Source organism: Chelmon rostratus, chromosome 1 (genome assembly GCF_017976325.1).
Source record: "Chelmon rostratus isolate fCheRos1 chromosome 1, fCheRos1.pri, whole genome shotgun sequence".
Taxonomy (NCBI): Eukaryota; Metazoa; Chordata; class Actinopteri; order Chaetodontiformes; family Chaetodontidae; genus Chelmon; species Chelmon rostratus.
The window spans coordinates 24,282,337-24,306,559 of NC_055658.1; the positions used below are offsets into that span (position 1 = coordinate 24,282,337).

Consider the following 24,223-nt stretch of genomic DNA (forward strand, 5'->3'; position numbering starts at 1 on the left):
AAGGAGGGAGAGAAAGAAATGCTGTGACTGGAGAAAAAACTTCACAATGTGCTGTTTGTGTGTTATTTCATGCTACAATTTCTTCTTTTGCTTCCTTTATTTGACTTGAATGCCGTAAGGTATGATGTGTGTATGACTGTAAAAGTGTGAACCCTAAAGAAAATGCAAATTTCTCTTTGGAGATGAATAAAGTATCTATCTATCTAAATGTGACCACGCTGATCACCGCCCTCTCTGGTTGAAAGGCTGTTGCACTTCTGGCCACATAAAGCGTCACTGCTGGTTGAGTGTGGTCAGAACTGTGCACTCTGTCCGAAACCTGAGATCATCAGGCAGAGGTCTTCAATCTGCTCCTGAGGCGCCGCTGAAGAGAAATTAAAATTATTATTATTATTATAACCACACCTAACAGTGATATTAACAGTGAAGTGTGCTGGCCACACTCAGGCTTTCAACTGGTTTTAAGTTGCCCTTTAAAGAGGGGCTTTAACTTCACGTCTTGCTGCAGCGATGTACAGGTGGACTCTATGACATCACTGTTATGTGTGCTTACAGGTGCAACAAAGCACACGCCCATTCACATCTGCTCATTCATGTAGGGCATCACTTCTCTGCTGGTGCTTGGCAGGCTTGTTTACGCTACCCACAGCTATGATTGATATACACAAACTGCTGGTGCAGAAGCTGCTACCAGACTTTTGTTCCCTGTGGCATTTATGACTACTGGTGGCTCTATGGAGTCATGTTTTTTGATGAGCGGAAACCTAGATTGTTTGCTTTTTGAGCTTTACTAGCATGCAAATGAGCACATACATGCTATTCCACTCTTTGACAGTTAGTGGCAGTTATGCACCAAGAAACATGGCGATTCAGCAGCGAAAGGCAGGGAGGAAGGAGAATGCTAGTCAAAGTAAACATGAATGCAATAATGCAAATTCCATATTTTTTTAAATGCTCTATGCAAATATCCAAGTGGGAAGAAATACTTTGTTTGGCCTGAAGGATATGTAGCGTGTTTTGGGAGAAACACTGAATGGAAACATAATTGTGATTGAAGGTACAACCCTGATTCCAAAAGAGTTTTGACACTGTGTAAAACATATATAAAACAGAATGTGATAACTTGTTAATCCTTTTTGACATATACTCCATTGAAAACTTTACAGAAGGCAACATCTTTAATGTTTGACCTCATCAGCTTCATTGATTTTTGTAAATATCTGCTTACTCTGAATTTGATGCAGCAACATGTTTCAAACAAGTTGGGACAGGAGCAACGAAAGACTGGGAAAGTTGTGGAATATAGATTGTCCACCATAAACTGTGTTGACACCAACCAATTTAAGTATGAAACTGCTCTATAGCTGGTACTATGTAATCATCACTATTATTGTGGGACTTCTGAGGGGCATTCTGGGTAACATGAATTCACAAAATTACATACATGCAATTTTGTGAGTATGCATGCAGGGTGGAGGACAGTAAATACTCCACAAACAATAAACTAAAAGGCTATCAGAAAATAACTGGAATGCACTGAGCTTCAAGGCTGGAAATTTCCTTAAACTGCAGCAGAAGGAAACAGTGTTTACCATCTCTTACATGAGGCATTAAAAGTTATATATCAAATGTGCTTGCCAACAGTCACATTATCTTCCTTTTGGCTTTGCCTTGAGCTTTAAACTTGGCTGAAGTTCCCCCCTAAGATTTCACAGCAAATAACTTCTCAAAAGAGCTCTGTGGTTATCTCATTCAGCCAAACAGCTGTTTCATGGTCTCGAGGGACGAGCGAGTAAAGAGGTCCAGGATGGGAGAGACAAGAGGCTGAGAGGCACAGAGACGGGAAAATACAGAGAGGGAACACAGACAGACAGACAGACAGACAGAGGGATGTAAAGAGAGGGGATTCAAACTTGTGAGAGTGTCCACACTTGCTTAATTGTGTCTGTGGCCAGAAGCGAGAGGAGGAGAGTGGGAGGAATAAAACAATTAACATGAACAGTACTGCAGGGAATGTGGGTTTCCTTGACAACAGCAGGCATAGCCAAACAAACGGGCCCTTTCATAACAATTCAAAACAAACAGAAATGTCTCCCTTATTAGCACCCAGGCACTGGTAAAAAGGTCCATCCCTTCCTGTTGTCCTCAAGGAGGACAAAAAATCCAACTTTTTTTTGTTCTTTTGCATTAATTTTAGCTTCTGTGCTCCACAATTCAAGTATGACTTGTACATATAAAAACTGTTACCAAACAGCAAAAAAAACAAAACAAAACAACAATCTGTTGGGAGGGTAAGAACCCATCGACATAGAGTTTGGTTATGAAAACCTCAGGTAACTTTGGGTTCACGTGAAAAAGTGAGGAACCAGCAGAGTGAAGGAGGACGAGAGGAGGATGAGATGCTGGCAGACCCTCCTCCAGATAACAGCTCCAGAGAGAGAGAGGGAGAGAGAGAGGTATGTGTGTGTGTTAATTGTAAATTTGTGTTGAGGGATGGGTGGGTTATTCAGAGCGGTATTTGATGAGCCAGCAGGTCCACCCTGTGTCCTGGCAAAGGTGCTATTCTATAATCAGTTGCAGGAGGCCTCAAACAGGATTTGAATCTTTTTAAAGAAATAGCTGAACATTTGATTTGTTTTTCGACACTAGATGAGAAGATTGATAGCAATCATGTTTGTGCGATAAATTTGAAGCTAAAGCAGCCACTGTTTAGCTTAGCTTAGCATGGAGACTAGGGAAACAGCTAGCCTGGATTTTCCAAAAGAAAAAAACACTTTAAAGATAGCTAATTAACACATCATCATAAAACCTGTAAAAACAACTCTTCACCAATTTACGAGGGCCATATATTTCTTGGCCAGGCATAGTAACCTCCTGAAGTCGCCCATGGTTGCCTGGCAATCTCAATGTGATGACAAGACTTAAAGCATATTCATGTGGTATCGGGATAAACAGAAAAAGGAGTTCCTGACTGGAAACATTCACGCGAACGCCCCCTCAAGTTGGAACAACAATTTAGAAAGTCAGCAAAAAAAATGGATACACAACTTGCTGACGACTTGCTGACGAATGCAAACGTTTGGTGGCAAGAATTTTTTTATGAAAAAGCTGCAGTCTGCAAGCCTGGAGAAACCGATTGTTGACTGTCATTTCCACGTCGTCCAGTTCGTATGACTGGGTTCACGTTCCCAGGTCGTCAGATACTGAAGCTTTGGGTGCTTGCGGTTGGGTTGGGTATTTCAGACACTGCAGATTCTTGCAAATGCCATTCAGAGCACTGGGAGGAGCCAGAGGAACCTGATTTATTCTCAGATTACTGGTCTCATGCACCAACGTCAGAATTTAGTGACAGTTTCAGCAAAAATCGTAAAAAAAAAAACCTTTTTTTAAAATAAAAGTTCCTGTAATGCAGAGGTTGTAACCGTTCTGTCCACATTGAGAGACCAAAATCAGAAAAGTTTAAATACAACACATACAACACGACTTCAAAGCTCATGAAAACACGGAAGTTAGAGGAACAACTTCCCAACTGTGGAAATGGGACCATATGAGGGGCATGTGAATGCACTATCAATATATTAATAACGTTAATGAGCGAGCATTAGAGGTGCTGGTAGGTGGACGCTGTTACCTTTGAGCAGAGTTAAGCTACCTGTTTCCCGTGTTTGTGCTAAGCTAAGCTAACTGGCTGGTGGCCCCAGCTGCAAGTTCACAGGACATCTAACTCTCTGCCAGAGAGCCAATAAATGTATTTCCCAAAATGTCAAACTATGCCCAATAAAAAATCAGCTGTGTCTATATACTGCTAGTTTTTTATTGGTCCACATAAGAGCAACTTGCTGCAGGACAGGGATAGATGGGTGGAGGTTGGCTAACTGTTCAGCCATGCATAAGTCCCCACTCACCACCCCCACCCCTCTTGTTCTTTCTTCCTTTCTCCCTGTCTTTCTAGTGGCTGTTGAGCCTAATGAAATCATTACATGGCATAATTTCTACCAACAGCTTGCACATTTTCAGCATGGGTGCGTCAAGTGGAAACCAAACTTCCAGCACTGGCACCAGCACCACAGTCTGCCCACTGAACTAATTCCTCACAAGAAAAAGTCACAATAGCAGTGAGGCGGCTTTTATATGTAAAGGTCATATTTTCAGAGAGAATAATCACAGCTGCATGTTGTGAAATGAGCAAAGTTTGTGTTGTGAAATAAACAGTTCTCTCTCAAGTAAACAGGCCTTGTGATTAATGCCAAGAGTCATGGGTGTGATCAGCCCCACAAATCAACAGTGTCAAAGCTTGTTCGGGCAAAGGTTTGATGTATGTGTGGTACATAATTATTTAATGAGTAGTTCAATGGCATTTGTGGATGTGTGGTATGTGTGGGACAGAGAGAGTGACACAAAGAGAGAGGAGGGGGAGGAGGAGGAGGAGGAGGAATCTGGTCGTGTCGCTCGATCTAAAGGATAAATGTGGGTCAGTGTTTGTGTGACGACTGGGTCACAGTATGTGCAATGTCTCAATTTGTCTCTCAAACACATACACACACACACACCAATACAGCCCTCAAGTTCCTTTTCCATCATCCTCGCTCACATTTCCTCTCCGTACGACCTCGGTTTTGGACAGGCCTCACATGTCTCCGTCCAGCTGTTTTGGCCTGTCCTGTTGATCACAAAACGTCAAGTGGCTGTAAACTCTGAGCAGCCCCTCAGAGCCTTCTGCTGTATAAGATTAAAGCAGTACAAGTATGGGACTGTACCTGAATGAATACCAAGCATGTCCCTATACAAATACACAGTTACAGTACCACATCCTGATAAATAAGCCTTTATAAAGGGGTTGTAAGATGATAATGTAATTCCAACTAGTCTGATGGTTAATAAACCATTTACTATTCTTTATAGATCAGTTATAAGCCATTAAGAACTTTTGGGTTGCCAGGTTGTGAAAGATCCCTCAGTGTTCAGTTTTCTGAATAACTTTCTAATTCATCAAGGAGTCCCTCTAATTAACCTCATATCTTCTGGAGCAAAATCCATTTATTAACAACCTTTTTCCAAGTATAACTGCAGACCAGACAACTCAGAAAAGATGAACCCCATAAGCATTTATTAACTGAACATTTGTAACGATATTGTTAACAAACAGACACAAACCTGGCAACTCAAAAGTTCTTCTTAATGGCTTGTAAATGACATATAAAGGGTTAATAAATCGGCGACTTAACATCTATAAACCCTTTAAAATGGGTGACTTATGACTAGACAAAAGGCACCATATTATTATAGCAACTTCTGTGAAGGTTAGTGCTAAAACAATTAGTCAATTACTTAATCAGTCTCTTCATTTGTAGGTACTTGCACTGAATCCTTTTCTACAGACAAGACTACTACTTGATTAAAAAATAATCGATCACGTTTAATCATTAGATGCAACCCTAATTAAAATGAGTGGCAATGCCCGAAGTGCGCTGAAAACTGTCGTCAAGTGAAAATACTTTTTTTAAACAGCTGTATCAAACGAAAACACGCGCGCGCGCATTTGATTTAACCATTAACCTTCCCACTGGAACCGAAGCGAGAGGAGTCGCCTGAAACGAGCAGGATGAACAGCAGTCAATCGTTAACCAGCAGCAGTGATGTGATGTGTCACATGACCGTGTTGGGGTCGGATATAGTCACCCTGTATATGCGCGTCGGCAGATGTGAACACTGCAAGCGGGGACGGGCAGGAGACCACCTCCCCCTGCGGCGCACGATGATCCAGCTCTCGGTCAATTTGCGGACGATTCCAGACGGTCGCGGATTAAATAAAGCCGCCTGGTCCTGAGAGAAAAGCCGTGAAGTCTTTTATTTTTTTGCAGCAGGAGTGTGTACCAGCTCAAGTCCCATCGCGGCTCCTGCCTGTCCTGGTTTGAGGGGGGTTCCCCTCAGTGTTCAACCGTCAGCTCACCTGCAGAAGCCAGAAACCATGCGCTCCCGGGCTGCGCCGCCCCGGTAAGTCACCTCTGTGTCAGGTCTGCCTGTGAGTCTACATTCAGGCATTTAAAGAAGTTAGAAGAGTTTGTCAAAGAGGGAAAACGTGTACAGAACGAAGTTAGCAATATTAAGAAATTAATGTTTTAGTGATGCAGTGATAAATTTAAACGATAGATAATAAGTATAGCTCAAAATGATTGGATCCAAAGAACCTCTCGTACTGTGTGTAATTAGTTGCAAGATGCAGATATGCCATTCTAAAGATTTTATTAACATGAGACTTTTATTACATTACATTACGGACTCCAGATGATAATTTTGTGTGTTGTAGTCTCAAATGCTGAACAGAGAGATGAGTGTGTTTGACATACCAAACCGCGGCTTGGATCACTCTTAACCCAGAAAAAAAGAGTCTATATTCAGTGCTACAAAATGTTACTCAGCCACTCTTGCAGGCTCAAGGCCAGTCCCTCAGCCCACTTTAGGAATTTTCCATCAGAGCCTAGTAGGGCCTGATCTTTGCCCTGTCTGTCAATTTTGCAGCATTAAAAACAGTGGAAGTTCAGCGCTGCCAAATTCCAGCGCAGATAAAAATTCTTCAAGTTGAAATGCTCTCCCTCAACTCCCATGCTTGTTATTGGAGATCCATGTTGCTGCTTTTAGGAATGTTTGCAGACGGTCAAAGGGGCTCAGACATCCGGTCACGTTTAACAGAACCGCTTGAGGTCTGCAGAGATGTCGGGTCTGACAGCGAATGAGTCAAGCACAGAAGTTAACCTGATCTGTCCTCCTGTACATCCACAGGTTCACCTCTCTCCTACTTCTCCTCTTCCTCACCCCTGTTTTATCCTCCTCCTCCTCCGCCCGCCCCAAGTGGGTTCTCCAGCGTGTCCCTGTGGTCCTCCCACAGCAGACGGAGGTCAGACCACCCCCTCAATTCCTGTCTCAAGCCCGCTTGGATGTTAGCTCCCCCTGTGACCCAGAATGCCACAAGAGAGCCCCTCGCCCGAGCTACTGGGACCTGCGACGTCTTCTGGCCTATGAGACCCTCCACTCTGATGGTCAGCTGACTGAGACCGCCATTGGGATCTATGGCTACAACCCCAGTATAAACACCAGTCCGGCCTACTCCTCAGGGTCGTCTGGGAAGGCTGAGCGGTCACATGTCAGGAGAAAGCGACAGATCTTCGGCCACGATGGGCGTTTCAGCATTGCCGGGCAGAACTTCCTGCTCAAGTATCCGTTTTCAGTGTCTGTCAAACTGTCTACTGGGTGCTCTGGTACATTGGTGGGGGACCGTCATGTGCTCACAGCTGCTCATTGTGTTCATGATGGTAAAAACTATGTGAAAGGAGCCCAAAAGCTCCGGGTTGGGTTTCTGAAACCCAAGCAACGAGACACACAGCCATCGTCTTTTTACACTCCCTCCAACTTCACCAACCATGTGGAAGGTGGCCCTACTCCTTACGCCCCACCAACCAACGAAAAAATGAAGTTCCAGTGGATCAGAGCCAAGCGCACCCACGTTCCCAAAGGGTGGATTAAAGGGAATGCCAATGACATTGGGATGGACTATGACTACGCTTTGCTTGAACTCAAGAAACCCCACAAACGCCGCCACATGAAGTTAGGAGTCAGCCCCCCGGCTCAGAGGCTGCCTGGCCGACGAGTCCACTTCTCTGGATTTGATAATGATCGTCCAGGCCAGCTGGTGTATCGGTTCTGTCGGGCCGGCGAGGAGACGTCAGACCTGCTGTACCAACACTGTGATGCGCAGCCCGGTGCCAGCGGGTCCGGTGTCTACGCCCGGATGTGGGACGGGCGTCGCCGGCGCTGGGAGCGGAAGGTGATAGGTGTGTTTTCTGGGCACCAGTGGGTGGAGCGACAAGGGGCGTCTCAGGAATTTAATGTGGCGGTGAGAATCACTCCTCTCAAATATGCTCAGATCTGCTACTGGATAAAAGGAAACTTCGTGGACTGCCGAGAGGGGTGAGGAAAAGGTGGAGACTGAGGATGATACAGGGGTGTAGCCGAAGAAAGCAAAGGCCCACTGCATCCTCATACATCATACCGCAAGAGTGGGGCCACAAGAATCTACACTTTTCACCCCACTACTTGCAGCACTGACGTAACAATATAAACATCAACATTTTGTTTGTTGGCCCCACACCAGTATCAATATCCAGCGATGACACTAAATTCTGTAAACAGGACATGTTTGTTTCCTTTATGCTTAATTTTGCATCTTTGCTCACATTTCTAAACAACGAAAAAGTGACATTGGTGTTAACTGGGGAAACATGTCATGTGGTTTTGCTGAACAAAGGCAGGTTTATCTGCTTCTTGGAACATTTATCTGGATAATAAAGTTATCTGGAAGATCATCCGATCTGGAACATGGACTGTTGCAAAAAGATGTTTTTGGAACAACGGCCTCTCAGATTACAAGGAGCAGAACTGGGAAAACTGTTTCACTATGCATCATAGCCTTTTTTCTGTGCTAATACTAAAGATTGCACTGTTAAAACTCTTGAAGTTTTTCTACTGAAAATTATGATTTTTGTGGATGAATGTACAAGTTAGCTACCAAAGGTGCCAACAGTTTCTCTCCAAACTATCATGTATCTTCTCTCAGTGGAAACATTAGTTATCTACAAGCATAGTGTAAATTAACAGTGTTTTGGAAGAACATTCAACTTGTTACACAGAATGTTAAATGATTGCAGAGGACTCTTGCAAAGGCTGCAGATTACTTGTCATATGAATCGCATCTTGTTGAATGTTGTATTTTAATGCTTAGCTCCCTCTGGTGGCAAAGATGAAACATTGCAGGCGCTCGCAGTGAACATTATGCAGACTTAGCATAGGCCTTCATAAGCACTTTTTGCTCTCTCATTTTAACATTTGTGAAATATACGCTTTGCAATAAGCAGTTGTGTCCCATATTTCTTCTCGGCCTGCCCACACAACATATCACATACACAACACAGCCTCTGTTTAAACACCATGTTTTATTTCAGATGTCAAAAAGCATTTTCAGAAATGCTGTGGGGAAACTGAACACTGTAAAAAAGCCGAAATATGAGGACCAGCTCCTATGATTTCTCCAGCACCGACATGTTCATCATCAGGTTCAACCAGCAGTCTGAAACTGCAGCCTGGGATATGGCACATAGAAATTGACTCAATTTGACAACTTTTGCAAGTACAGGGACATAGATCGACATCATCGGCATCAATTTTACTTAAAACCCGTCTTAAAATTTCATTTAGACTAGAGGAAGATCAAGTGCACTTCAGGGCATTGTGGTCAAGAGGTGATAGACTCTAAAATATTTCCAAATCTTGTTCCTTGTTTCTCTTTTTCAGCTGTGATCTTATTGGTTTCGCTAAACCAAAGAAAGCAGAGAGCGTGTGTTATTTGAGTAAAGACTGAACATTCAAGTGAGAGCTGACACAGAAGCAGGAATTAAAGCAAACCTTGAAATATCTTTCTGTGTTAAGGGAAGGTACATCCAATAAAAACTGAAATTTCAGTGGTGGGGCTCAACTGGTAGCTCAGTGATGCTACCAATGACAAAACATGCCGATTCAAATCAACAGCAACATTCAGTTGAAAAAAAAATGTGCTACATTCAAGTGGAAAATGACCGCAAACAAATCTTAAGCACCAAGGAGCTGATTTAAGGGCTGAGTTTGCAGATAAAGCAGAATAATGGGCACATTATTGGCATTTGTGTGCAATCAAAGAGAGCTCTCGCTTCTGCTGAGTTAAAGAGCATCACCAATGATCTGGATTGACACCTGCCTGAAGAAGTCAGTGGGAAATTGAAGAGGCTTTCTATCTGAACATTGGAAAGATGATCGGGCCAACACGCGTCCTTAATACTGCCCCAAATTATCTACTGACTGCAGGTTAGCGCTTACTTGAGAAGACGAGGATGTTCAACAAGTGTGACTAAACAGAAAGGCACCAACACACAAAGCGACCTGTTTGTAACACCATTCTGGTAACTGGGAATACATGAGCTGGTAATGAGGTGACGCATACATTGTCTTCCCTTTCCAGCTGTCTTCACCCTTTAATTTTACATCCTCTACTGTCAATGACGCGTTTGCAGTGGGAGAAGGGTTAGGTCCAGGGACGTACCAGTAGAAATCTTTATTATCAGCCACATTCGTTCTGTTATCTACATCCACAAAGAGATCAACATATGATATGGTCCTCAATCCCATTACGGTTTAAGCATTCAGGCACCAAAATTGAAGAAAATAAACAGCGACTGGGTGACCTTAAAGAACACAAATGAATCATAGACGATTTCAGCATGTCTAAGTGTAGTTCATCATCAATAAGATTTTTGAATTGAATAATCACCTTGTTACAGCAGCAGCCCTTCAAAGCTGTACACTTTTAAGCAACCCTCAGTATCTCAGTCCTTTCTCACCTGCTGCCACCCTGGTGTGCGTTTGTAAAGACTGCTGCTGTAACTGCTCTCCAGATAGCCAATGATGAGAAACAAGCGCATACTGATTGTAAACACACAGTAACAAAGTGATGAATACAGCATTCTCTGCAGAGGCAGCGGATGAGAGTACCTCAGACGTTCCTTCCTCCAGACTTATCTCAACTCAGTTTGTAGGAAAGTTTTATTCCAATTGGGTAGTCAAAATCAACTCTGAGGCTTTGCTTATAGCAACAGTTTCACATTTTAGGAAATACAAATTTCCATCTTTGATTGCGAGCTAGATGTGAAAATCTAGACCACTCTCATATCTGCCTATTAAATATAAAGCTAACACAGGCAGCCGGTTAGCTTATCTGGTAGCAAGGGGAAACCGATAGCATGGCTCTGTCCATGGGTTATAAAATCTGCCCATCATCACCTCTAAAGCTCAATTATTAGCATGTTTTATCTCCAAATCAATGTGGGATAATGACAATTTGCTGTTTTACAGGGAAGTAATATGTCAAACCATATCCAGTGGCACAGTAACTTACTGGAGTGACAGTGTAATCGCAAGATGTCCTTTTTAATCTGGATTTTTGATCAAATGAAACAAAAGACATTATGTGTTTATTTGTGAGTTTTAGAGGTAGGCAGGTGTTGGGCGCTGGACATAACTAGGCTATCCATTTCCAGACTTTCTGCTAATGTTAAGCTAACCGTCTTCATGTTGTGGCCTCCTACTGGATTCATATCCATCTTCTCATTGAATTCAAACAAATCCAAAACAAATTATTTCCCAAAATTCTGAACTTTTGCTTCAAAATCACAAGTGAAAACATGCTGAGAGTACGGCTTGTTTGTGTGGTGCTAACGTTACCCCATCAGTCTCACGGGTTCTAGAGGCTCAGGGTTGAAGCAGAACAGCCCAATCAGGATTCAGGATCTCAGGCACAACTCCTTCCACTGCTCTGAATCGCTCGTCTGGTTGAACTGACCGTCAGAAGCCATTTCCGCTCTGTGATTGGCCGCCTGCACTTAAAATATCTTTGGTGAAAGTCACCTCCTGGCATTCCCTGACGTCCCTGTCACCTGGCAACAACATAACACAACATGCTAATGTCGTCAGCGTGGTAATGCCCGGCGTAACTCGAAATAGTATACAAAATAAAAATATTCTTTTAAATAGGTATATATAAACATTGCATTAAAAATAGAACCGTATCAAAACACAATTATGAGTTCACAGTCTGTCCCTTAACCTCCAAGCGTGAGCACTAAATCAACCCTCTGGTCTTAACCGGACCTCCACCCATCTCCCCTCCACGTCCAGAGTTCATAGGTGAGGTCTCACTGTGAGGGACCTTTACTGCGACTTGAGCCCCAAGCTGTTGGAGGACAGAGGGTAGGAGTAGGCTTTGCCGAGCACAATGCGGTCTCGGAGCAGTTTGAAAAGGACATAGTAGTTGCAGCAGAGAATAAGGCCCAGAGACAAAGTGTGGTTCCAGCGCTCAGAGCGCAGCAGAGAGTATAACTGGTACAACACCACACTGGACTCGATCCAGATCAGCAGGTTCAGGATCCGCAATGGCTTGTGGAACAGGAACTGCAGGACCAATGAACCAGAAGAGAAGCTCAGAAAAGAAACCAATTAAAGCATATTGATGATTACATAGCTGGAAAGGCAAATATTTGATATGCAGGGGGTGGACACAATAAGATGAACACCCGAGGTATGTAAAACAATACAAGCAGACAGAAACTGATACAGCCAGTCGCTGTATTCAGTCTGTGTGAACATGGTGGATTGAGGTCTCGTCTACATGCTTCATGATATTTTGATAGATCTGATAGATTATTTGGTCACTCAGCTAATCAGTTGATCGACAGAAAATTACACAGCGACTGTTTTACCTACCAATTAATTGAGCAGAAACATCATTCTCTGAGGTCACTTTCTCCAATGTGAAGATTATTTTTCTGTTCTCCATTTTACAACTTGCAACTGAATTTCTTTGGCAATATTTTTTATAGCGCTTTTGTGGCAATATATATATATATATATATATATATATATTAAAATATTTTTAAAGCACTTTGTACAAAATGTACATAAATATAGTCGACTTTTATTCAGCATTTTGTATTTTTCTATTCTGTTGTTATTCTTACTTCTATTGCCTGCTGCCTGTAACACCCGAATTTCCCCAGCTGGGGATTAATAAAGTGGTATCTTATCTTATTTTATCTTTAAGTTTACAATGATATTCATTGGAAGGTGTCACCTTGGTCTCTGGGAAACATTTTTATTCTTAATTTTAATTTTATGGCATTTTATAGACTTAACGGGAAAAAAAATTAAATTATGAGTCTGGTGAGCCGCTTGTGAATTTAACTAATAACTAACTAACTCTAATTTGATGCGGACCATACTGGGTAAAAGCTGTGTTCAGGTGGTGATTATCAAACTTTCAGGCTGATGTTTAACTCGCAGTACTGCTTGTTCTCTGCTGGTGCTGTGAGTTTGTCCTCACACAACCCCACCAGAATATCACTGACTGAGCTGTTTGCTTTTACTTTTCACAGCCTGTAAAAACTCAGAAAGCTTTTTTCTTCCTCCCTCAACACTGTGACACTTAGCTCTGACTGATTACTGAGAAGTCAATGATCAATCTGTCACCCGGTCAGCAGAATCAGACAACAACTGCCTAAAGCTTGATTTACACTTAAGGGGTTAACAAGGGCATTCAGTTTGTTTCTCTACTGAATTTGAGGCTGAAATGACTATTACTATTAAATATTTATGTTGATTTTTTTCGCTGTGATATGGACCTATTAACGCAGAGGTATCAATCCAGGGTAACTCATTAAATATGTGGCTGAGTGACTCAAATATTCACCATGTAAGGCAGCTTATTTTATGATTTTAAAAAAAAATTCATTACCCTGAAGGGAACCAGCTCCATGGCTGTGTAGTTGGTGGTACTGCATTGCATTTTATTGTAATGGTGTTCTTATTATTTTGTCCAGCCTTTGTGCATCCAAGTGAACAATGTGCAGGTTACACCAACTGTCACTATGATAGAAAGCGCAAATACTCACATAAAACCTTGCATGGGACACGTCAGAGGGCAGAGCGACATTATAGGGTCCGACTGCCTTATACAGACATCGACTGTGTCGCACCAGCACCCCCTGAGGCCAAATGGTACTTTCTGACCACCTGCGGAACAAATCGGCACCACAGTCAGCCACAAACCATTAACAGACGTTTTTTAAGCGTCTGTGTGTGTACGCAGACGGCCACTCACACATGCTGAGGCGTGTTGCTGTACGAGCCGTGCTCCAGCTTCTGCCAGCGGCCCAGGTGAGCTGCCGAGCGATGAAGCAGGTCACAGTAGCTGGGGGGCAGCAGCTGACTCATCAGCATCACAAACGCATTGATCCACACCATGATCAGATGCTCACATGACCAGCGCATGTCATAGTACTGGGTGCTCTATGGAAAGAACAGTATTAGAGATGGATAAACTCAGCTAAAAGCTAGCAAGGACGCATGAAAGATTGTGCGCAACTTGGAGGTACTGAGGGGGGTGGGGAGCATGAAGTCTGAACATCAACAATAAAATCTTACATGGGAGAACTGATACCAACCTTGACAAAGCAGAGAGGCAGGAAGGCTACGTAGTAAGCACTAAACAGGGAGTTGAACAGCACTTCCTTTATCCGCCGGTTGAAGTCGCTCTTCAGCTCCTCCACCTCTGCTCGAATCAACTCCGGTGTGTGTGAGTGTGTGTGTGGTGGGCAGGTGTGAATAGGCATGTGCGGGGGGCTGGAAAACTGCTCTCTGAGGTTCTCCCGTAACAGGAAGAGGAAGTCACGTGGGCGAAAGAACGGGGTCTCCGCGAGTTCGGGCTGCTGGTGGTCGGCCGGGTAATCGCAGTCAGCCGCCGCCGTTTGACTTTTCCCTCCTTCCTGATGGAAACAGCAAAGCGGGACGTACACACCAAATCTGGCGTGGAAGGAGGGCGGTGAGTGAAGGAGGACAAAAGAACAGAGTGGCAGGTTTTAGTTTCTAATGACGGTAAGAAATGGAGGTGTATGACGTGAAAACATCATGCATATTTAAAATACTGAGACATATTAAGAGAGGGTGGGTCCACAGCTTCCATTTCCATTAGCACATACATAAAACCAAGATATGCATCATGCTCCCTGTCAGAGCATTACTGCATTATAGATTAACAGCAACATAAATCGTGTTTTGAAAATTAGGATGGACTAAGAGAATTTATTTATGTTTTTTTTTTTTTTTTTTAAGATGACAAGTTCAGGTTTTTCTTCCATCAGCAGCAACGTCATGTTTGAGTATGAAAATGTTTTACAAGTGATTCACTCCTTGACCTTTTTGGCACATACACAGAATCAAAAGGCAAAGAAATCAGAGTGAAATCAAGTTTTTAGTTATTGCTTTCAAGGTCTGATGCCACAATAATTAGAATAACTGGCAACACACAATTTTGGCCAGATATTAATATGACAAATCCAGTGATCAGAGTATTGTGGTTCACATGCATCAAGACCATTTCACACAGGGTGGCAAATTAGACGCATTTCCATCCATCCATTTCTATGCACATTTTCAGTTTGCACATAAAAGAACCTGAGTGCAAAAAAATGTTGCTGTATCAATAAAAGCAAACTGCCACAAATTGGAAACCGCGAATAAATCTTGGCGTACACGAAGTATGTGACTTAAACATCCACTGAAGAGATGAAAAATAGCAGCAGTCTTAAACACCACATCAGTGCGAAGTGATGAAAAGTTCATCAGATTAATAGATGAAACAAGGAGAAATGCGATACGTCCAACATTTTTCCCCACTGCTTGACAGGCGCTTATTGCATTATGTCATCTTGTCGCAGCCTCTTCTCCTGCAATGGTATAATCACACTGCTGGAGAATTGGCGCCACCTACTGCATATCTCAATGAATAAACTGCTAATAATAGCAAAGTGGTAGTGGATGGAAGCAAGCGTTCATTCACATTTTCTTTTGCTGATTACGATTTGTGACACATTTGGATGGAAACCCACCTTTTGGCTACAGCCCACGTGTGTGTGTGTGTGTGTGTGTGTGTGTGTGTGTGTGTGTGTGTGTGTGTGTAGGTGAGTTAAAGCGTCACTATCCATCAAACAAACACCCACACCTTTACAATGTCAGAATCACGGGCTGCATCCAACCCTTTCTGTAACATTTGAGCAGTTGATCATCACACTTGCAGCATAGAGTGAAGTGTGCAGAGGTGAAAAGTAGCAGAGTTTAAGCTTCACACATCTACTTCAGTTTGTGTGTGAACATCTGTTGGCCTTTGAGGAGAGAAAGTGTGCACTGTTATCCCCATTTGCATGAATCATTGCATCTCACTCCTCAGACCTTTCAGAACAGGTGTAAACACTTCTGCTTTCATACATGGTCGGATGACAGCTTGTACAAGCATATCCTGGCCTTTAGAGGGTGGGGGCTGGTGGGGTTATCAAAGACTCACGGGTATCCCAGGAAGAGCAGGTTGAGCACAGAGTGGTTCTTGCAGAGGTTGACCAGCGTCCAGCAGAGCACCCATCCACACATGGTCAGCAGGCTGAGGCGAGCTGCGATCAGAACCACATAGCGGAGCAGTGATCCGCCGCTGCTCTGCGACACCTGCACGAGACGGACGGTACAATTAACCGAGAGCAACGACGCTGCCCTCAGTGGGGTTTGATTCCCACAGTGGCTATGTGCATTACAGTGTGCTAGCTGCTTGTATATACATATCTGCTTACCTCTGAAACTATTGTCCAAACAAGCCTCCTGGCCAACATGACTGTGATGAAGATAGCCAGGTGGTAGTCCATCAGGTGAAAGTTCTGTAGGAGGATAACAGATTTTTCCATTCATTTATCATTATTTTTCCACAAAGAAATTTTCAAATCATACATAATGAAGTTAGACCTGAACCCGCCCAATAAAAATCTGTTATGAGCTCTAAATAGACAAATCAGTGTTGGTGTGCACAGTGGCTGAATGAAAACCTGCACAAGCTGTCACCTTTGGGTAAGGTTCATTATTCTTGCCATTTTCCAATTTTACTCAATAAACAAATAAATGAATAATAAATAAATCCTTCAGAGTTGGAGCAGGTAGTTTTTTTTAACCCATTTTTTTCCCTGCTCATATTCAAAAGCTGCATTTCCTGCTGCAAGAACATATGGTTCATTGTAGGTCTTAACCACTGCACAGAAAAGTGAAATGAAAAGTGAAAATAAAAAGCTACTGATTAGGCAGCAGTAACTCAAATTCAAAAACAAAAGAAAACAATAAATGGTAGAGTGTTTGTACTCTATTTTCTGTAATCTGATTTCACTGTTTAATATTATAAAATATTAAAAATATCAATAATTTTTCATTTTTTTAAACCAAAAAACAACAATGATGAGACTTTTTTTGAGATATCAAGTGTTCAAGTTTAGGGTCATTGTCGGTATCAACCTGGGGTTTCTCATTTTTAAGGTTAAGAAAGCAGAAGCGGTGTGTGTGTGTTAGGTGTGTGTGTTCTTACAAGCGAGGTAGAGGCAGCAGGGTGGCTGTATGGGTACCACCACACCGTCCTGTAGATGTTTATGTACTGGACAAACAAGGCCACCAGCAAGTAAAGAAAGAGCAGGAACTCGAACAGCAGGCTGCTGTCCAACGGCAGCTCGGGGATCCTCGAGTGACGGACCGGCTCCGGGGTAATGAGGGCCGAGAGGGGGGGGGCAGACAGACCCACCGAGTTACTGCTCCTGGTAGAAGACACAATTCAATCAAACCTTGAGTATAAGAACTCGGTCAAGCTGAAAACGTGCCAACAAGGCTCAGCAGTAATCTCTTTTTTCTAGTAAATATCAGCCCAAACCAATCAGTAACTAAACATCGATCATGGACAACCCCTCCCACCCCCTGCATGACACAGTGGGGGCCCTTAGCAGCTCCTTTAGTGACAGACTGTTTCATCCAGTGTGTGAGAAGGAAAGCTACATTTTCCGTTTACATTTTGTGCAATATTACATATATTTACTGTTTTTGTATATTTTTTTATTTTCTGTGCAATAGTAGTAACACTATTTATTATCATTTTTAATCTGAAGGCAGTTTACATTGTTCGTTTTCCACAGCTATTAAGGCAATAAATACTTTTTACATTTGTTTTTATATATTTTTTTCTACATACCTTATTTTTCTTTTCTATAGTCAAATTTATTTGTTTGTATAATATGTACATATATATAGTCTACTTTTCATTTTGTATTCGTTTTTTTTCAAATGTTCTCTATCTCTGCTGCTATCTTTTCTTCCTGCTGCTGTAATGCCCCATTTTTTTTTTTTTATCTTAAATATTCCTTTTAGCGAATCCTTAAGGGGACTAGGGCTGATAAAGTGTAAAAAAAACTAATGCCAACATCTCAGCTGTGAGGATTTGATGATTGCTTGGTTTCATAGGATAAAAAATCTGATATCTTTTTTTTTTTTTAAGATATCTCTGTGGACTTGTTATGGACATTTTTTATGTTACATTGTTCTGACATTTGATAGACTTGAATCTACTAATCAAAAAAATAATCTGCACAGACACCCCGTCGCCCCCCACACGCCAAGCTCAGTTCTGCAGGGAGAGCTGACACGAACCCCGGGGAGGTAGACTCGAAACCTACAGGTGGATGCTGTGGTGGAGGTGGAGCTTCTGAAATACTTAGTGAACAGCAGGAACAGCAGAGTGGCCACTGACGGCTTAAGTGTATTTCCATGATGAATGCCATGGAAGACTCAAGACTCAAGTTGACTGCCTGAACTAGCTCACAGGCTTGGCTTCATTGGTCTTTTTTTTTTTTTGCAACATTTTTTAATTAAAATTAAAAAATGTTGCAATTTAAATGTCAAACAATTATTAGAGGTCCTTCACTGTTCAAGGTGACGTCTTCAAATGTCTTGAATTGTGGAACTAATTGTCCAAAACTCAGAAGATATTCAGTTCACAATCGTATAAAATGGGAAAAACATGAGAAGCTAGAACCAGAGAATGCTGAACATCTTCTCTTGAAAAATATCTGAAACAATTAATCCATTATTAAAGTATTGCTGATTACATTTTCCTCTCTTCAGTTAATCATCAATTGTTCCGCTCTAGTTAGAATTGCCATTAGCACGTCTGTCACATGATTTACAGTGCAAAACAGAGATCAGTTTACAAACTGTTCACAGAAATTATGGTTTGAGGTGTAAAAGCATTTAAATTGGTTAGTGCACGCACCTGTTCCTGAAGCCTGTGCCATTGCCGAGGTTGCCTCCAACCAGAGTCTGCAGGGACGGCAGAGCAGAGCGACTTAGCTGCTGTCTGCTGGGACCCCTGCGACCTCCTGGCATGGTCGCCAGTTACCGTGGCAACCACGGACGCCGCCCACCAACCAACAGCCACTGGGACTCCTCTCGTTCTGCTCAATGAGCCACCATGTACAGCCAGGCCACTGCCGAGGAAACCGAAAGACGAGACTCAGGGTGAGAGTCAGAACAAGAAAAGCGAACTGAGAAAGCAATAAATTCTGTAAGTAATCTTTAAAAGAAAAAAAAAAGCCAACAACTTAAAACAAAAAACAAACCTGAGGCTTAATCAACATTTCAGCAGAGTCAAAGTTCAATTAGAGCACAGATCTGTTCAGAGGAATTTACTTTACATGACACATCTAAGTCAACAGGTGCTCCAGTTTTGCACTGAGCTGGTTCTCAGTTCTGTTTTTCCCCCTTTATTGACTTTATTTTATTTACTGTCCCCGCCACTTGTCAATCAGCGTTACACCAAAATGGCATGTTATCATTAATTATCTGAAAGGGGAAATTCGTAATGCTGATGTTGTTAGTACTATTGATTTAGGTCAAACATCTGCCTGAAATACCAAACATGTTCTCCCATCACTCTTGTTAATGAAAGACAAGGCCATCAGACGTTTAGCTCTGTTGCATGAGTTTAATTAAAAGCAGCTAACACAGTTGCGTTTCCTTGAAAAAGCCACAACACCTGTGAAACAACCTCTTTAGGTCAAATCGGTTAGGTGTGAAATCTGAGAATCTGCAACAGTGTGAAACATACAAATGCATTCATGCTCATTCGCAGAGGTGTGAAGACGTGAAAAGATGCTAATACTGTGGGACTCGTGTTTGGCACTGCTTTCATTAGTCTTTATCAGACATGACAGGTTATCACGACATTTAAACATGTCAGCGGTTCAAACCTGATAGGGATTTCCCCAGGAAATTATTTAGCAGCCGTGGTAAGCCATCTCTATCCTGATGCATTTTCTTTCAATTTAGTTAGTGGATGCAGCCTAAAAACAACAGACACACTCTTTAAATATATGGCATCGGTTGGGTGAAACAACCTCAGCTCCTTTTTCCTGAATGTTAATGTTTTATCCCATAAAAGCAGATTAAGTCATGATGTTAGCAGAGGTTGTGTTTATATTTTAACATATAATAAACAGAAATGCTTTTTTATTAGCCATCTATGACAGTGAACTGACAGTCTTTTTTTTTGGAGTGTGTGTCGTTTTTAGAGCGGTGTCAACTTTGTGGTCATTTTATGGGTGCTGCTGAATTGCTCTGCATTACACTGAGAAGTGTTTCCACTAACCAAACAGATATAAATGGGGTGGAGAAAATGCCTTATACACCCCTCAATATCACGCAATACTGCCCCAACCTGAACTACAGCCTCTAAAATGATCATACAGTTGATTGATTGAATATAAACCAAACATCATGGCCTCCATGAAGGGAGGATTTATTGCAGGACTGATGAATTAGGCTGCATTTGGTTTATCTAGGCTTATCTAATAAACTGACACCAGAGTGTACATAAGCTACATAAGTAATTAGCTATCCTCCGTAGGTTTCACTTCACAAAAAACGGGTCTGCTAATGCAGCCAGATCAGCGAACCATCCAAGTCTTCCTGGTGGCAACACTCCTGACGACTCTCAAACTATTGCTTAACAAAGCAAACAGAGCTGTCACCTACTGGCAACTACACACAGTATCAGACCTGTTTATGTGCAGTCTGCCTGCTTAAGCTCACATTGGGAAACAATCTCCTGGAGGGGTTTAAAGAGGTAATGATGAATTCCCTGTGTGTGTCTACATTAAATGACTGACGAGAAGTATATTTTCACTCATTTATTCAATACGATACATCTGTCAGGTGTTTACAGTGCTAGAGCTGGCAGCAGACACTTCATACAGAAGCTTTTTGCTATGCTCATTGGGGCAATTATGTACCGAAACTGACACCCTGTCAGCCGAAACACCATCTGACTAAGATATCCAAAACTCTTCTCAACTCCAACACTACAAGTTCAAATGTTTGGGTACTATTTGTAAAGGCTGACAACAGGCTTTCTTCACATATTTTAACTTGTCATAGCAGGAAATAATAACATCAACAGCTGCTCTACAGGTATGCCAGTGAGGCAAAAAAAAAGACAATACTGACACACCTAAATGGAATGCAGTTATTAATTATATTGTTATTGGATACACCTGGGCGTCCCCTGCTGCAACATGTCAAACCAGCTGTTGTAACGACAACCAGTCAGCTCTAGATATGACAGGCACTCGTGTAAGAACTAACCGTCTAGATGTGGAAGGTTGTGAATCATCAAGATGATGACCTGCTCTTTTACAGCACGTTGGCATCACTGTGGTGATTTGTAGTCCAAACAAATTTGCTTTTTTTAAAATTTACACTGTCATTGTTTTATATCACTGTTGTGAGCAGTCCTCCAGCTGTCTGGCTGTTGTAGTGCTAAAACAAAAACAGGAAATAAATAAAAATCTACGACCTAAATCAATTTGAAATCTAGACATCGCCGTCTACGTGGTGACAATTCTGACAAAACACTCCTCATTGAAGTACAAGAAAATGTACAAAAAGTGTAAATTTTGTCTGTTTTATGTCATTGTAAGTCGAATACTCAATATGTCATCTTGGGCTCTGAAAATTTGTGACTGTTTCTGACATTTCAGATTCTTAATGAAAATAATTATTGATTGCAGGCCATTTTTGACGCACTACAAAACCAATTTATTTCAAATGGAAGTTAATTAAAACTGAAATCCTGGCCAGTTGATTTGTTACACAGTGAGATGTTTTAAAATATAAAACCTTGCACTACAAGCTAAGAGACCTAGGAGTGCAACTAGCGAGTATATGATTATCAATTAATCCGCTGACTCTTTCTTGATTCATTGATCATTTATTCAAAATATTGTTTCATCTGCCGGAAAATTCTAAACTTTAGGATATTCAGTTTACTATCTAAGAGGAGCAGCAAGTCCTCACATGGGAGAAACTACAGCTCACAAATGTTGGGAATTTTTCTCTCTCGGATTCTATTATGAAATCAGTCCCGACAGCTGATTGACTAATTGATTAGCCCAAAAAGAACCAAGACATTGTTGTTGCATGTGCTAAAGAAAAGGATTTTTGATGCATGCATCCAAACGTTAAACTTGTTGGCTCCAAAGCAGAGTTGGATCAATCTTCCAATTGACAGAAAACTAATTGGCAACTATTTAAGTAATTGATAATGAGGATTTGCTCCTGTTGTTTATCTAACGTGACAGTGAAGTGGATGTTTTTGGATTTTGGACAAGACAAACTATGATGGACACTGTTTTCTGACACAGAAGTGGCCTCTTAGCTTGTGTAGTGGTAACTGGACTGCATGAAGTATTGTTGAATTTATCTTATCATCACTGGGTTAAAAAAAAAAGTAGTCCCGCCCAACTTCATCAGCCAGTAATCGGCTCCAAAAGTGAAACACAAACCTGTGGCAGATAACATCCAACCTCTTTGTATATCAGCATTTCCTCTATGCCGATAAGGTTTATGAAACATGAGTGAGATTACTACAGCACGCTCTGTAACCAGTGTGCAGCTACGATATTAAACAATTTTACAGCTGTATCTTCAACAGGAAACAGCCATTAACACACACACACACACAGACACACATAAATGCACACCACAGAGCAAGATTACTGCTGAAAGTCAAAAGTGAAAACAGGAACTGTGCGAGAGAGAAATCGGCAGCAGTGGAGGGATTGCAGGACGTTATTTTGTCATTTTGTGGAAGTGCAACACGTTTCTAGTTTTCGTCACACCACAAGTCCTACAGAGAGTGTTAAAAAGCGACCACGAAGCGGGAGAAGTGTTTGCTGGTCTCTACTGACTTTTCTTTGGGGTACAGTTTTTTGGGAAGACCTGCTAAGACCGGCTCTAAAGCTGCCTGTCTGAATCATGACATCAGGCAGCGTTGTCATTTTGTCCACCGCGGAAACTTCGGAGCACACTCTGACAAAGACGTTAAAAATAGAGCGATGTAAGCTTGTAGGTAGCTGCTAGCTTGCGGGATCAAAGCTGGACGGTTAAAAAAGCTCTGTAAAGCCACAGTTACTCACACAACATCGACAACATATGGGGGGGTGAACCGAACAAGGATGCATCAGTCAGTTATGTGGCTTCCAGCCTGACGAGTCCAGACAGCACCGAGCATTTCTCCGCCTCCCAGCTTCAATGTACCGGGCTGAGCTGATGCGGACACGAGACACGACGACACCGGCGATGCTGCAGGGTCGCTTTCTCTCCGGTTCAAAACATAAAACGGCTGTAAAAGTTAGACCTGGGCTTCAGGAGCAACAGTGTCGCGTTGCACACAGACCGACGTGGCAAACCCGTACCTCCTCTCACTGTGACGTCATCAGAGCGCGACTTAAACAAGGCTACACTGCGCAGCCGCAGTTTGACAGAACAGACGGCTGTTCTGGAATCACTGTTGCTGCTATCTTTTAGATATTTTGATGAAGTTTAACAAAAGAGGTATTGATTTAACTTGATGGCGATTTTGGAGGCTGCACGGTTATTACTACCACTATTAATATTGAGAAGAAACTTTATTAGTTTTAAGACAAGGTGGAAGTCAAACGGTGCTATTTTATTTTAAAGTTTCAAGTAGTGGTTTAAAAGATGTCACAGATTCTCTAGTGCAGTTGAATTATAATGTGTTATGCGGGGAGGACACTTCTCAGTATAATGCAATACAATTCAACAGCACCACAAATTCAGCCTCCAAAATTATCACATCTCACTAAGAGAGTTTCAACAAAAACTGAACATTTTAACCTTCATGAAGTTGGGATTTATTGTATTGCAGGGCTGATGGCTGATGCTTCACTAGCTTTTCAAAGCTGTACCTAATAAACTGGCCAATTTATTTGTATAGCATAGTGTAGAGAAAACAACAAACGCAAGCAAGCAGAATGACACAGAATAGAGGCAAATCTTACATTTGAGAGGCCAGAGACCAGTGAATGGCATCTGAAGCAGGACTAACGCAGTCAATCAATTATTTCAACTGTTTCCGGTTAATTTTCTGTTCATTTACTAATCAATTATTCAAGTAATCCTTTCAGCTCTATTCAGAAATATGACTTTAGCTTTCAGAAAATGTATCTCTGTTGTGAGGGAGGTCTGCTGCAGTTAATCTTGTGAGAGACTCTTTAGCTGTGTGTGATGACTGAAGAATTGTACCCAATTCTGAGGTCAAAAATGTTCTCACCGGGAGATAAAAAGAATAAGAACAAGCTGTCTTATATTTCCCCTTATCCTCCAACACTAAGGCTCTAAATGAACATATCCTTGTCATTAATTTATGCAGTAGTTTTATTTT

The 24,223-nt window shown here is 42.0% G+C and overlaps 2 protein-coding genes across 2 annotated transcripts; one reads left to right on the forward strand and one right to left on the reverse strand.

Annotated features, from left to right (window-relative positions):
• The first annotated feature begins 5,686 nt into the window (after positions 1-5,686).
• On the forward strand, positions 5,687-8,890 carry LOC121607695 (serine protease 23-like). Its single transcript, XM_041938637.1, has 2 exons — positions 5,687-5,994; positions 6,781-8,890. The coding sequence occupies exons 1-2, from the start codon at positions 5,969-5,971 to the stop codon at positions 7,967-7,969; spliced, it is 1,215 nt and encodes a 404-aa protein (XP_041794571.1). The 5' UTR covers positions 5,687-5,968; the 3' UTR covers positions 7,970-8,890.
• Positions 8,891-8,974: 84 nt separating this feature from the next.
• On the reverse strand, positions 8,975-23,244 carry tmem39a (transmembrane protein 39A). The gene is made up of 9 exons (XM_041939395.1): positions 22,956-23,244; positions 18,755-18,968; positions 17,027-17,249; positions 16,251-16,334; positions 15,974-16,128; positions 14,079-14,436; positions 13,736-13,923; positions 13,527-13,647; positions 8,975-12,030 (listed from the first exon to the last, which is right to left on the reverse strand). The coding sequence occupies exons 2-9, from the start codon at positions 18,865-18,867 to the stop codon at positions 11,791-11,793; spliced, it is 1,482 nt and encodes a 493-aa protein (XP_041795329.1). The 5' UTR covers positions 18,868-18,968; positions 22,956-23,244; the 3' UTR covers positions 8,975-11,790.
• Between the last annotated feature and the right edge of the window lie 979 nt (positions 23,245-24,223).

Excerpts from the sequence above, each read along its gene's own strand:
- LOC121607695 (XM_041938637.1), top strand. The coding sequence starts at position 5,969 with ATGCGCTCCCGGGCTGCGCCGCCCCG. Across the intron at positions 5,995-6,780 it reads TCCCGGGCTGCGCCGCCCCG|GTTCACCTCTCTCCTACTTC; the intron begins GTAAGTCACCTC and ends GTACATCCACAG.
- tmem39a (XM_041939395.1), bottom strand. The coding sequence starts at position 18,867 with ATGCCAGGAGGTCGCAGGGGTCCCAGCAGACAGCAGCTAAGTCGCTCT. Across the intron at positions 17,250-18,754 it reads GGCACAGGCTTCAGGAACAG|GAGCAGTAACTCGGTGGGTC; the intron begins GTGCGTGCACTA and ends GTCTTCTACCAG. Across the intron at positions 13,648-13,735 it reads AGCAACACGCCTCAGCATGT|GTGGTCAGAAAGTACCATTT; the intron begins GTGAGTGGCCGT and ends TTTGTTCCGCAG.